This window comes from Mastomys coucha, unplaced genomic scaffold, assembly GCF_008632895.1.
Source record: "Mastomys coucha isolate ucsf_1 unplaced genomic scaffold, UCSF_Mcou_1 pScaffold11, whole genome shotgun sequence".
Classification (NCBI taxonomy): domain Eukaryota; kingdom Metazoa; phylum Chordata; class Mammalia; order Rodentia; family Muridae; genus Mastomys; species Mastomys coucha.
This window is the reverse complement of record NW_022196893.1, coordinates 32,992,794-33,004,738: the sequence shown is the minus strand read 5'-3', so window position 1 is coordinate 33,004,738 and position 11,945 is coordinate 32,992,794. Positions and strand designations below refer to the sequence as shown.

At 50.9% G+C, this 11,945-nt stretch overlaps 1 protein-coding gene across 2 annotated transcripts; it reads left to right on the top strand.

The window, feature by feature from the left end:
• Positions 1 to 154: 154 nt before the first annotated feature.
• Positions 155 to 11,190, top strand: LOC116080120 (keratin, type II cytoskeletal cochleal-like). 2 transcript variants are annotated; one of them, XR_004114320.1, is made up of 10 exons: positions 222 to 752; positions 2,413 to 2,621; positions 3,783 to 3,843; positions 4,915 to 5,010; positions 6,142 to 6,306; positions 7,150 to 7,275; positions 8,042 to 8,262; positions 8,815 to 8,849; positions 10,180 to 10,506; positions 10,765 to 11,190. XR_004114320.1 is itself a non-coding variant. In XM_031356372.1 (9 exons), exons 1-9 carry the CDS (start codon positions 273 to 275, stop codon positions 10,401 to 10,403), a joined length of 1,617 nt encoding a protein of 538 aa, XP_031212232.1. In that variant the 5' UTR covers positions 155 to 272; the 3' UTR covers positions 10,404 to 11,190. The 2 variants fall into 2 exon arrangements, 1 of the variants encoding a protein (XP_031212232.1); XM_031356372.1 differs by having other exon boundaries at positions 155 to 752; positions 10,180 to 11,190.
• The last annotated feature ends 755 nt before the right edge of the window (positions 11,191 to 11,945 follow it).

The window sequence follows — 11,945 nt, the reverse complement described above, 5'->3', positions numbered from 1 at the left end:
AGCTCTGGACCCAGGTATGCCTCAGGCTGGACTCCCCAGGCCTGGTCCTGCCCAGGGTAGGGTGTTCCCCACCATGATTAGCAGTCAGGAAGATGGGTTGTGGCCAGACATGCCATTGGAGTGAACACAACACAGTGGTCTTTGATCTACTCTGGCCAAGCCCAGTTCTTGAAAGGGATAAAACTCAAGGTGAGTCCAGGCGAGCTAGACTTCGAAGGCTCTCCACTCTTGCCATTTTTCTGCTCCACTGCCCTTTGACACCAACTTCCACCATGACCCAGCGATCCTCGGTGACCATCAAGTCTGGGGGCACACGGAACTTCAGTGCCTCCTCAGCTAGTCTCCTTCCTGGCTGTCGGCCTGGTTTCAGCTCTGTCTCTGTGTCCCAGAGCGGGAAGAGTTTTGGAGGTGGCATGGGGAGTGGTTTTGGGACAAGAAGCCTACACAGCTTTGGGGGTAACAAGAGAATTTCCATTGGTGGAGGCTACCGCTCCAGCCGAGCCAGCTTTGGGGGCGCTGCCTGCGGTCTAGGTGTCAGCAGCATAGGATACAGAGTTGGGGGAGCCTATGGCGGGTATGGATTTGGAGGTGGGATGGCCCCTGGAGCTGGAGGCATCCATGAAGTCACTGTCAACCAGAGTCTCCTTACACCCCTGCACCTGGAGATTGATCCATCTCTCCAGCGGGTTCGAAAGGAGGAGAGGGAGCAGATCAAGACCCTCAACAACAAGTTCGCATCCTTCATAGACAAGGTGAGGGGCAGGTGGGGTCCCCACTGATAAAGCAGCTGCCTTTTGGAATCTTTACTTTCTGGGGTTTATTTCCTAAGGTCACCTTTGGCTTCCCAGGATGCATGCTCCCAGAGCCTAGGCAGTCTGCTGATGGGGTAGCTGAAAAGTGCCTACCTCTATCCAGCCCAAGAGCTCTCAGACCCACTGCTACTCTAGTGGCCAGTGATCATGAGCTTAGCTAGACAGTTTGGAGGGAAGGCAATAAGAAAACAAAGGCTTTATTGCATAGAAGTGTGTTGAATCTCTTTCTTTTTCCCAAGGCAGATGTAATTCCCTGTTGGTACACCTTGGTGATAGCCTGACTGTAGGATACAGTGTGCGTGGTGAGATGAAGTGTGTGACTGCAGCCTCCATCCCAGTGGCTGTGTGACTTAAGTTCCTAAGGGTCCTAAATGTCCTGGGAGTGAGGCCTGTGGGACCTGATGCCATTGTGCACGGCCTCATGTTGGGAAAGAGCTCTGTCACAGCCCTGGACCCCTCAGGCTACATACATCCCTGGGATGAAGAAGAGTGTAGAGCTGAGAGATGTCCAGCTCAGGCTACAGTTTAGACTACTGAGAGGAAAGCCACCCCTCTTCTCAAGCCCCAGTAAGATAGAACAAATGGACTATCGGGTCCCTTTGTGGCTCTGTTGAACTACAAATGCCTCATCATGGGGAGCCTGGGGGGGGGGCAGATCATTAGGTGGATAGATCCAACGGAAGACACTGCTCGGGCACCAGTTCTTAAGTGTTGTCCCCTTGTCGATCCAGTGACCTGTATCACTGTCTGCATTACCCCAACAGGGGCATGACTTCCAGGAACCTGGCTGAGAAGGGGAGATCCAGGGCTTTTGGTTTATTCAGAGGGGAGAAAGGAGTGGTGGGTAGATTGGGTAGGGCTCGGAGCTAGGGCATTCTCTCTCCCATGGTAGAAGTGACAAGGGAAAGACACATTTGTTAAAAACCCTGTGGGGACCCTGCTGTCTCTGAAGGCATGTGTTCCCTCATTCTTGGAAGCTAAGTGATATTCCAGTCCCTCCCAGTGGAAAGATTTCAGGGTGAGAAAGAGCCATGCACAATTCCCAGAGTCAGGATCAAATGGAGCTAAGTCCAGAAACCAAATATAGCTCAAAACCACAAGGGACTCAGGAGCAACTCCAGGGAGCTAATTGCTCAGGGCCACCTGACTAGTGAGAGACATGGCTAGGATTGTGCCCAGGCCCCCTCAATGCAATTCCAGAATGACCTATGCTACCATTTCCAGATCCTGAAAAATCCTCCCAGAAAGGAAATGGACAGAATTGTCTGCCGTAACCCTCCCACCCATATAATAGGGATCAGCTTGGGCTCAGTTAGCTATTGTGTTCTTTTCCTAAGTTACCACATGCCAACATGATTGATATATTCAGATGGCTTCCAGCCCCTTTGCACCTATCATTTGCTTCCCAAGCCCATTGTACCAACACTGACTTGACTTTCCATGTCCCAGGCTCCTTGCAGCTCAGGGGAGAGGGCAGAAGCCACCACCTGAGTTTTGAGGTCATGCAGGGTCCCTCACTATTGGGGGTCCTACATCACAATGATATAGAAAAGGCTGGGGGAGGAAAGCCTTCCCAGTATCTTATCTTTGACCGGGACAGGTGCGGTTCCTGGAGCAGCAGAACAAAGTCTTAGAGACCAAATGGAGCCTCCTCCAAGAGCACAAAACAACCAGGACCAATCTAGAGCCCATGTTCGAAGCCTACATTACCAACCTGAAGCGGCAGCTGGAGTGCCTGGGAGGGGAGCGGGGCAGGCTGGAGACGGAGCTGAAGAACATGCAGGACGTGGTGGAGGACTTCAAGAACAAGTGAGTAGATCCTCCATCTATCTGGCCCAGAGCCGTGAGGCCAGGGAAGGTCAGGCTAAGGAGAGGAACTGGTGCTATCTGGATAGCATTTAGCAGTTCTCCACACTGCCCCATCTGATGGGAATGGGACACACACTTGAGACATAAGATGTTGGGGTTTGAGGAAGGAAGGGATGGAGTTAACAAGGAAATGGCCATATGAGTCCAAAGACTTGTCTATATGTAACAACTTCAGCAGACAGTAAATACAGGCTCTGGCATCCCCTCACTTACCCAGGATTATCCAAAGGGCAACTCATGAGTTAAGAATTAAAGCCAGAGACTCCGCCCCTCCATTTATTCAACTAAGTGTTCATTTATAGGGTTTATGTTTTCCCCCGACCCCTGCCCAGGAAGCCGGAGAATTAGAGAAGAGAAAGATTCTCCCAGAACCACATGTAGTTCCCCAGCCATAAATAATAAGCCCACAAACCCCAGCTGGCTTCTGCAGGAAGTGTAGGATGTCCTGATGCTGAGGCAGCCTGGGTGGGCAGAGGGCCACTGCAGTGCAAGGGAAGCTCCCTTCTCAAAGGACAATGAGCAGAGAGTACTGTAGCATGCCGTGAATGCCGGAGGCACTACAGCCAAACTGAAGAATGAGAAATCTGGGGTGGGGGTCCTATTAGCCTGAAGACTCCACCTTCATGGTAGAGTTCGGTGTGGTTGAAGTATGGGAGGGGGGGCATGACAGGGTGGCAGGAGTCAGGCTAGAGGTCAGGGACTGCCAGTCAAGGAGGAGGAGAGGAAGGGGGAAGGGAGAAAGACTATCAGGAGGAGAGGAGGAGGAGGAGGAAGAAGAGGAGAAAGGACAGGCTTCTTTAGAGACCCAGGCTGTGTGAATATACATCGCATGAAAAAGCATGATACTATTTTGCCACTTTCAGTTTGAGTGTTCTTTTGGCAGAAGTAGGGGTCTTTGATCTGGGATTCTGGGCCACATATGTATGAGGGGACCACATCGTAACAGAATGTTCTCCAAGTGTTCCAATCTGCCCTACCCGTGAGCTGAAGAATATGCAGGATGGTATGCAGAGGACTTCAAGACCCGGGCCAGATAGAATGAGTCCAAGCTCACTCTCAAGCCTTCCTCCCAACACCCACCCTTCTCGGCCCTTTCCACAGGTATGAAGAGGAAATCCACAGACGCACAGCAGCAGAGAATGAGTTTGTGGTACTCAAAAAAGTAAGCGCAAGGGCATTCAAACTGGCGGTGGGTTCCTGGGGGAGGTGGAACTTTCACTGAAGCCTGTGGTTTTCCTGGAGGCATGTCTGACTTTAAGTATGAGGACAATGAGGTCTGGGGAGGTTCAGTTTGTTGTCCAGAGGTAGTTAGAAGCTGGTCAGGATCCAGGGCTCCCATGTCCAAGCTGTGTGAGTTGTGGCACCAGCCTCTCTCCTTGCACAGGGCAATGTAGAATGAGGGAAGAGCACCTGGGTCTGGTCCTCAGCTCAGAATCCAGGACACAAAACCGATCTTTAGGCAGGGCTGTAGGAAGATTAGGCAATGGAAGTCTAGAGGTCTGGCTGCCCTGCTTTGAGAATGGCAGAGTGAAGAAGGAAAAAAAAAACCTCCAAGGATTATACTAAAGAAAGAATGGGGGCTGGAGAGATGGCTCAGCGGTTAAGAGCACTGACTGCTCTTCTGAAAGTCCTGAGTTAGGGTTAGGGTTAGGGTTAGGGTTAGGGTTAGGGTTAGGGTTAGGGTTCAAATCCCAGCAACCACATGGTGACTCACAAACACCTATAATGAGATCTGATGCCCTCCTCTGGTGCATCTGAAGGCATTTACAGTGTACTTAGAATAATAATAAATAAATCTTTAATCAAAAAAAAGAAAGGAAAGAAGGAAGGAAGGAAGAAAGAAGGAAAGAATGGAGCAGCAGCTCAGAGGAGAAGGGAAGGGAAATGGAATGGACAGAGACGTGAGGAGAGAGGCTATGCAGTCTTCGGGGAGAGGCTTGAAGAGTTCATAGGCAATGGGAGCCTCTGACCCAGGATGGAGCATCCTTGCCTTGGAAAGGGACATAGGAGACCCTTGCATAGGAGAGCCTATCTGATGAGCAGCAGACAGGCACTCCTGAAGGTCATACTACGTGGACCTCCCATCTCTCCAGTGCCACTTGATAGCATTCGGGAAAGGCAAGTGCTTCCTGGAGAGCTGAAGCTGTCCCACTGGCTTCAGAGGTAATTTCCAGAGGTTATTAGGCAACCCAGGAAGGGTAGGACCTAGAATGATCTCATGCTCTGTGCCCAGGACGTGGATGCTGCCTACATGAACAAGGTGGAGCTAGAGGCCAAGGTGGATGCCCTCATGGATGAGATCAACTTCCTGAGAGCTTTCTATGAGGCGGTGAGACCCCATACCCTGTCTGGAGGGCTGGAGGCTGGGAGCACTGGAGGAGGGGCACACAAGCTGCCGTCTCTTTCCTGACCTCCTCTCTGCCCCCAAAACCATCTGTGGATTGTGATTCTTGGAGCAGATCCTGGTCTTTTAAGGGGGGAAAAAGTGAGGTTCCTGGGGAGTAGCAAGAAGTTTCCAAGGGTGAAAAACTCAATCTTGGCCAATCAGAATAATTAGAATAAGTGTGTTCTGTTGAACAGACAGAATATCTGCACGTCACCAAATTCAATGGATTCCTACAGAACTGTCTGAGTGCTACGGCTCACTTAGCCCTGCCCCACCCTGCTCAGCTCAGCCCTGCCAAGTCCCACCCCACTTGCTGTTCTTCTTAAAGTACAATAAATCAGTGCAATTATGCCAATCAGCAGAAGTCACCTAGCCCGCTGGTGCTTTCTAACCAGTTATGACAATCGCCTGCCTCTCCTAAAGGCATGTTTTTAATGGCGCACCGGGGTTCTCTTCTGTGGGATGCAGGGACAACACCAGAGACATAATCAAGACCCTGCTTTTTGTACTTTTCTCTGGTGCCCCTTCTGCTGTTTCTAGCTCATCTTTATGCCCCATTCCTAAAGAACACAGCACAGGGCAGTGGGATGGGGGTGGGGGGAGAGGATGGGATTGAGAGGTGCCTGGTCCCTTCTGACTCAGGCTTCTTGCCCAAGGTGTGGTCTCAGCTGAGTGTGAAGGGCTTGGCTTCTTCAGAGAGTGAGACATCACAGTCCTGACAGTCTGTGGGCTTCCTGGACAACAGGAGTGGCTTCTGGAGAATTCTAGCTAGAGTTACCTGTGTTATGCTCTCAGGTATAGGTTCAGGAGTAGATGTGCTGGTACTGAAGAGAAGTTATAAACTCAGCGGTCTCCCAGTATCCTTCCCAGCCCTTCAGAGCTGAATTGAGCTGCACTGCACAGTTGCAAGAACCTCCATGCCAGAGCCTACCCCAGGGGATCACCATCTCCAAAGCACACATATGCACTCCTACATATATCTGCACACATGCACAAAAACTGCACACATGTGCACACACTTATACACATGCATGAATGTCCTGTCTCGTCTCTCTTCTTTGGTTTCAATCACAGGAGCTGGCTCAGCTTCAGGCTCAAATCTCTGAGACCTCTGTGGTCCTGTCCATGGACAACAACCGCAGCCTGGATCTGGACAGCATCATCGCTGAGGTCAAGGCCCAGTATGAGGACATTGCCAACCGCAGCCGGGCAGAGGCTGAATCCTGGTACCAGACCAAGGTGAGGTGCCAAGATCTACCCAATTACCTAGGCATGGGGACTAGAGGTTTCATAGGCAAAAAAAAGTTAAGAGCCTTCCCTCTCCAGTGTCTAATGGGGACCAAAGTACCTGAGTTTAACTTAGAGCTTACATATGTACTGAGCATTACCAAGGGCCAAAATCATCAGGAACAAGGGGAAAAGTCAGATATGGGCAGAAATGCCAGGTCTCCTTCCAGGACAGATGACATATATCTCCAAAGCTTTACATCAAAGAAACAGGTATAGGTGATCAGCTATAGCCACCATGCCAACTGGAGGGGCAAGGTCAAGACCAAGGCCTAATGCCTTCAAGAAGAGGGCAGATGATGCAAAAAGAGAGCTGGAGCCAGCTAGAACCAAGGCTCTGGGCACAAAGACTTTATATATAGATCACAGAATGATATTTCCCAAGTTGCAGTAGATACTCTGAGCTAGGAGTCATGGAGACAGTATGCTCTGGTGTCATTTCAAATGTATGAGGAGGAAGATTCCCTATCAGAAAGCATCCTCACGTGTGTGATTCTGATCTGGGAGGGCTCAGATGCGTGGAACAGAAGAGAGGGAAGAGAGACTAGGAGCAGGAAAAGGGGGAAGAGCCACAGGTGTCCACTGTCGGCTGACATGTATGGAAATGGAGAGCAAGTCCAGAGCAAGACATGGGGTCAGTGGACTCAGTGGGCAGGGTGAGACAATCCAGGACCCTCCAAGCAGTGCACTGAAAGTCTAGAGGGTGCAGGGAAGCCAGAGCCCTCACCCCATTCAGCCTGACCATCCCTGGGGGGCTGCACACTTCCCTCACCCAGAGTCCCTTCTTCCTCCTAGTATGAGGAGCTGCAGCGGTCTGCTGGCCAACGTGGGGATGACCTCCGTACTACTAAGATGGAGATCTCCGAGCTGAACAGGGCCATGCAGAGGCTGCGTTCTGAGATTGATAACCTGAAGAAGCAGGTAGGACTGATACCTCAAAGGCTATCCCATCCATACCCCTGCATCGGGGAAGGCTTGGATCTGGGCTGTCTTAGTTAAGGATGCTGTTGCCATGATGAAGCACCATGACCAAAGCAACTCAGGGGAAGTCAGCTCCCACATCAAAGCTGATTATCAAAGAAAGTCAGGGCAGGAACCCAAGCAAGGCAGGGACCTGGAGCAGGAGCTGATGCCGGAGGCCATGGAGGCATGCTGCTTAACTGCTTGCCTCAGCCTGCTTTCTTATAGAACCCAGGACTACCAGCCCAGGAATGGCATCACCCACAATGGGTTTGGGCTCTCCCCCATCAATCACTAATTAAGAAAATCCCCTACAGCCTGATCTTATGGAGGCATTGACGTTCCTTCCTTTCAGATAACTCTACTTTTTGTCAAGTTGGCATAAAGCTATCAAGTACATGGGCTGAATGCAATGGGTGCAGATGGAAATCTCTTGAATGAGGGCCTCTTAGGGCTAGGGATACACAGTGGGACAGGCCTTTCCTCTAACCATGGCTACATGGTCAATCATGTCTTGGTTATGTACTTACCCTCTGCCCAGAGAAAGACCACAGGAAGCCATTTTCTCATCCAGATAACTCTACATTACTCTTGGGGACTGAGAACAGTCGTATTTTCCAACACAATACTCTGACTTCCATTGCATTAACATATTCCAGGGAAGTTAATCTAACTCACACAGGATCCATGAACAGTATCACAGACTCCTCCTTTCTCCTGTGAGCAGTGTGCCACACTCCAGGCTTCCATTGCCGATGCCGAGCAGCGTGGAGAGCTGGCTCTCAAAGATGCCAAGAACAAACTGGCCGAGCTGGAGGATGCCCTGCAGAAGGCCAAGCAGGACATGGCCCGTCAGCTTCGAGAGTACCAGGAGCTCATGAATGTCAAGCTGGCGCTGGACATAGAGATTGCCACTTACCGCAAGCTGCTGGAGGGCGAGGAGTGCAGGTGGGCCCCCGTCAAGGTGCAGACAGACGCTACCAGAACAGGACAGTATGCTGCAGAGACCACATGAGCTACTCACTACAATGCCCTTACACAGAAAGGCTGAGGTCAGGTGCCAAAGCTGCTTTCTGTTTGTTCTGTTGAGATTAGGAGGAAAATTAGCTGTTTCCTCCTCCGGGTGCTTCTGGGCCTGGGCAAAGGCCACCACAGTCTCCTGGAAGGCCCTATGACTTGGGCCTTATAACACTCACAAGTGCCATCGGCCTCTATCTCAGGAACAGTAAATTGCCCAGACGTGTCTTGCACTTGACTCCATTCTGCCTCGTTGGCATGGAGTCTCAGTTTCTGTTTCTATCTGTATCTTGACTTGATCCCTCCTGTAGGTTGCCCCTTCTGTATTTTTGTTAGCTTCTAGAGCTCATGAGATAAATGTCAAGCTTGTTAAACAGGGCTTGGCACCCATCATGTGCTCAGCACTGATGAGATCATATGCTAGGGACCCAGAGCTCTCTAAGCCCTCTGCAATGACATGCCTTCTCTTTCCATCTGCTGCAGGCTCACTGGAGAAGGTGTTGGTGCTGTGAACATCTGTGAGTAAATGTTTTGGGAAGAGAGAAGAGTGGAGGGGGAGGAGAAGCAAATGGGAGGGAGTTCCTAGCATCTCTGAGATTTCAAATGAACGGCTAGGGTGATTGTGTCATTAAGCCCCCTCTCCTCCTTCCTTTGGTTTCCTTCCTCACTAGTGTCCAGAGCATTGCGCATTCCCTGTCTCTGGGGGAAAAGTCCAAGGTCTTTTTCTTATTCTGGGAAAGTGTCCTTAGACACTACAGGGGATGTCTTATCCCTGAGAGACAGTGATGTGGTCACATGTCCAGCCTAGCCTCCAAGGATCCTGAACAGGACAGGATTCCTCATGCAGCCAGGGTCCCTAGCTTTCAGCTATTCTGGCAGAAATATGAAGCCACTTACAGACCTGTATCATGTACATACCTGCTTACATAGAACTGAAGCAAATTAGCTGAGCAAGTAAAACAAACATCTCAACATGGCCAGAGCATCCAAGAGGAGACCGGAAAGAATGATCTCTTGGTGCCTTAGGAGGTATGGCAGCACTGAGTCCTAGTCCTGGAGATGAGAGTCCCTGGGCCTCTTCTGGGTCAGAGAACAGAAGCCAGAGCCTGTGGCCCACTAGAGAACAGATCAGGAGCCGCACAGGAGGAACAGCCTCCCAGAGGGAGGGGTGACCACTGCTTCAAGTAGTTGACAGGCTAGGACGCTGACCCTATACAGAACTGAGCTCACTATAGATGAAGTAGTAGGGCAGACATTAACATATCTAGTAATGAAGCTGAGATTCTAATAGTTGTCAGGGAGATCTAGGTGGCCATTGGATCTGTCCTGATATGGGAGCCTAAAAATCCCCACACAAATTTGAACCCTATGTTCCATTCCGTGTAGAGCCCCAATAGAGAAAGGTACAACATAGCCAGGAGCCTAAGACCTGGACTCAGGCAGAGGTGACCTTGTGCATGCTACTTGATCTCTTTGCACCTCTATATCTTTGTCTGTAAATGGGGGGGTCCCTACCATAATGATATTACTTTGAGGGACCTGTACATCCCATCCCATCCCATCCCATCCCATCCCATCCCATCCCATCACATCACATCACATCACAGCTGTGAACGCTTTGGAAGTCACAGAGCTCCGTATGGATGTTCACACTGGGCAAGGAGACCTGAAGTCAGGTTCACCCTACCTCTTGCTGCTTTAGGAGGCAGTTAGCTGTCTGTCCTCCCAGGTTCCCTGGGGAGAGAGCTGCCTGGAGCAAAGCACTGTGCTTGAGAGCTAGCCTGCAAAGCAGGAGCAAGGGAGGGATGTCTGACAGTTGCCAATGACAGCCGTGCCTTCTTCTTTCAGCTGTGGTCTCTTCCTCCGGAGGCACAGGCTACAGTGGAGGTGGTGGCCTGTGTGTGAGTGGCGGGGGCTATAGCGGAGGCGGCTACAGTGGGAGTGGCCTCTGCTACGGGGGCGGAGGCAGCGGAGGTTTTAGCTCCACCAGCGGTCGCAGTGTGAGCGGTAGCAGCTCAAGCATGAGAATTGTCTCCAAGACATCATCCACCAAGAAGAGTTACAGAAGCTAAAGTACCGCTTGCCTCGGCACTGTCCCCGGGCCCCTAATTCCCTAGCCTGATGCTTAGCCCATGCCCGCAGTCCCCAGCAAGAGACACGGATACCAAGTGGCCTGTGAGTTTTAAGGTTATCTTCCTTCTGCCTCCAGGCAGGTCTCCACAGAGATGCCCCACCCATTCTTGATCTAAGTCCTCCCTTACCCACACAGACTCAACTGCTCTAGGCTGCACCTTTCCGGTTAAGCAGAAGCGGGGTGCAGAAAGTCCTTCTCAACCCGCTAGGACCCCGCAACCACGAGAGGCTCTTAGTCTTCTTCATGGGAACTTTAAACTTGACCTTGGTGGCCCAAAGTCATCTTTCTTTGATTCCCAGGTCCCGAGTGACTCTGAGCTGTGAGGACCATGCATTCCTTATCCTGGCTAAAAGACTCTCTAGTCCCTTAGGGCAGAGCCAGTGGGGGAGCTGGAAGAGAAAGGCAGATCTTCCCTGCTTGCTCTTGCTACAGGAACACTCCTGGCTGCTCAGAGGGAGTGTGAGATTATAGGAAGGAATTGCACACAGGGTTTTTGGAACCTGGTCTTCACAGTGGTTTAGTCTGAAGGGTTGTGAGTCCTCAAATACCCGCTACGAGTTCAAGACCAAAGTACTTCCCAAAGGCAGTTGGTCTGTCTGCCGCTGTACCCTGTGAAAAGAAAGTTAATGGCTTCGGAGTAGCAGCCAAACCTCCTGAGCTGTCCACTCCTTTTACATACGCACGCCTATTTCCTAAACTGCTGCAATAAAACGTCACTGAGCGCCCATGGTCGTCACTGAGTGTGTTGTGTCTCATATCCAGCGGGAACCTCAGAACTGTGAACTCTGGGAATAGACAATCCCAAAAGTGCAGTGAAGGACGCTACCCTCTGCCCTGAGCCTGGGGTTCCTGAGACCCACATCCATCCTGGAGACAGAGGGAGGAGGGTGGTGGCTTTGTGGCATCCACATGGCTCGGCCCACTACCCATCCTCCCTGCAGCATTACCACTATTCTTCACACCGCTTCCTGGGCCCTATTACTCCCAGCTCCACCTCCTAACACTGCAGCCCACTACACCATCTACCTCCCAACCATCACCTGACCTCTAATTACACCCTTCACTCTCAAACCCAAAGCTAAGTGGACATCATGAAATGGCCCAATTAGACAAGAATTCCCAAGGCCCAAGACAGTTTTACATTCCAGTCTGCTGATGTATAGGTGGCAGGACAAGGGACCCAGGCTCTGAACCCAGGCTTCTTCCTCTGAAACTAGAAAACACATGAGGGCAGACAGAACAGGGTCCAAAGCCAACCTTGTCACCACCAGCCCCATATCAGACGTCTTACTTTATGAGATTATAGATAGAAAGGGCCCAGGATGGTCTTGGATTGTAGTAAAACCCCTAATCAACACTTCCATACTATGGGTGTATGACCTAGATGCAATCTAAGTAAAAAAGGGAAAGCCTTTTGGCCTATCAGATGGGTAGAAAGGAGAGTAAAAGGTCAAGGGAGCTTTGAGCATCTCATGCTAAA

Bases quoted from the DNA above. Each gene is read 5' to 3' on its own strand.
- LOC116080120 (XM_031356372.1), top strand. From the start codon at position 273: ATGACCCAGCGATCCTCGGTGACCATCAAGTCTGGGGGCACACGGAAC. The intron at 753-2,412 runs GTGAGGGGCAGG...TGACCGGGACAG, and splicing joins TCGCATCCTTCATAGACAAG to GTGCGGTTCCTGGAGCAGCA. The intron at 2,622-3,782 runs GTGAGTAGATCC...CCCTTTCCACAG, and splicing joins GTGGAGGACTTCAAGAACAA to GTATGAAGAGGAAATCCACA.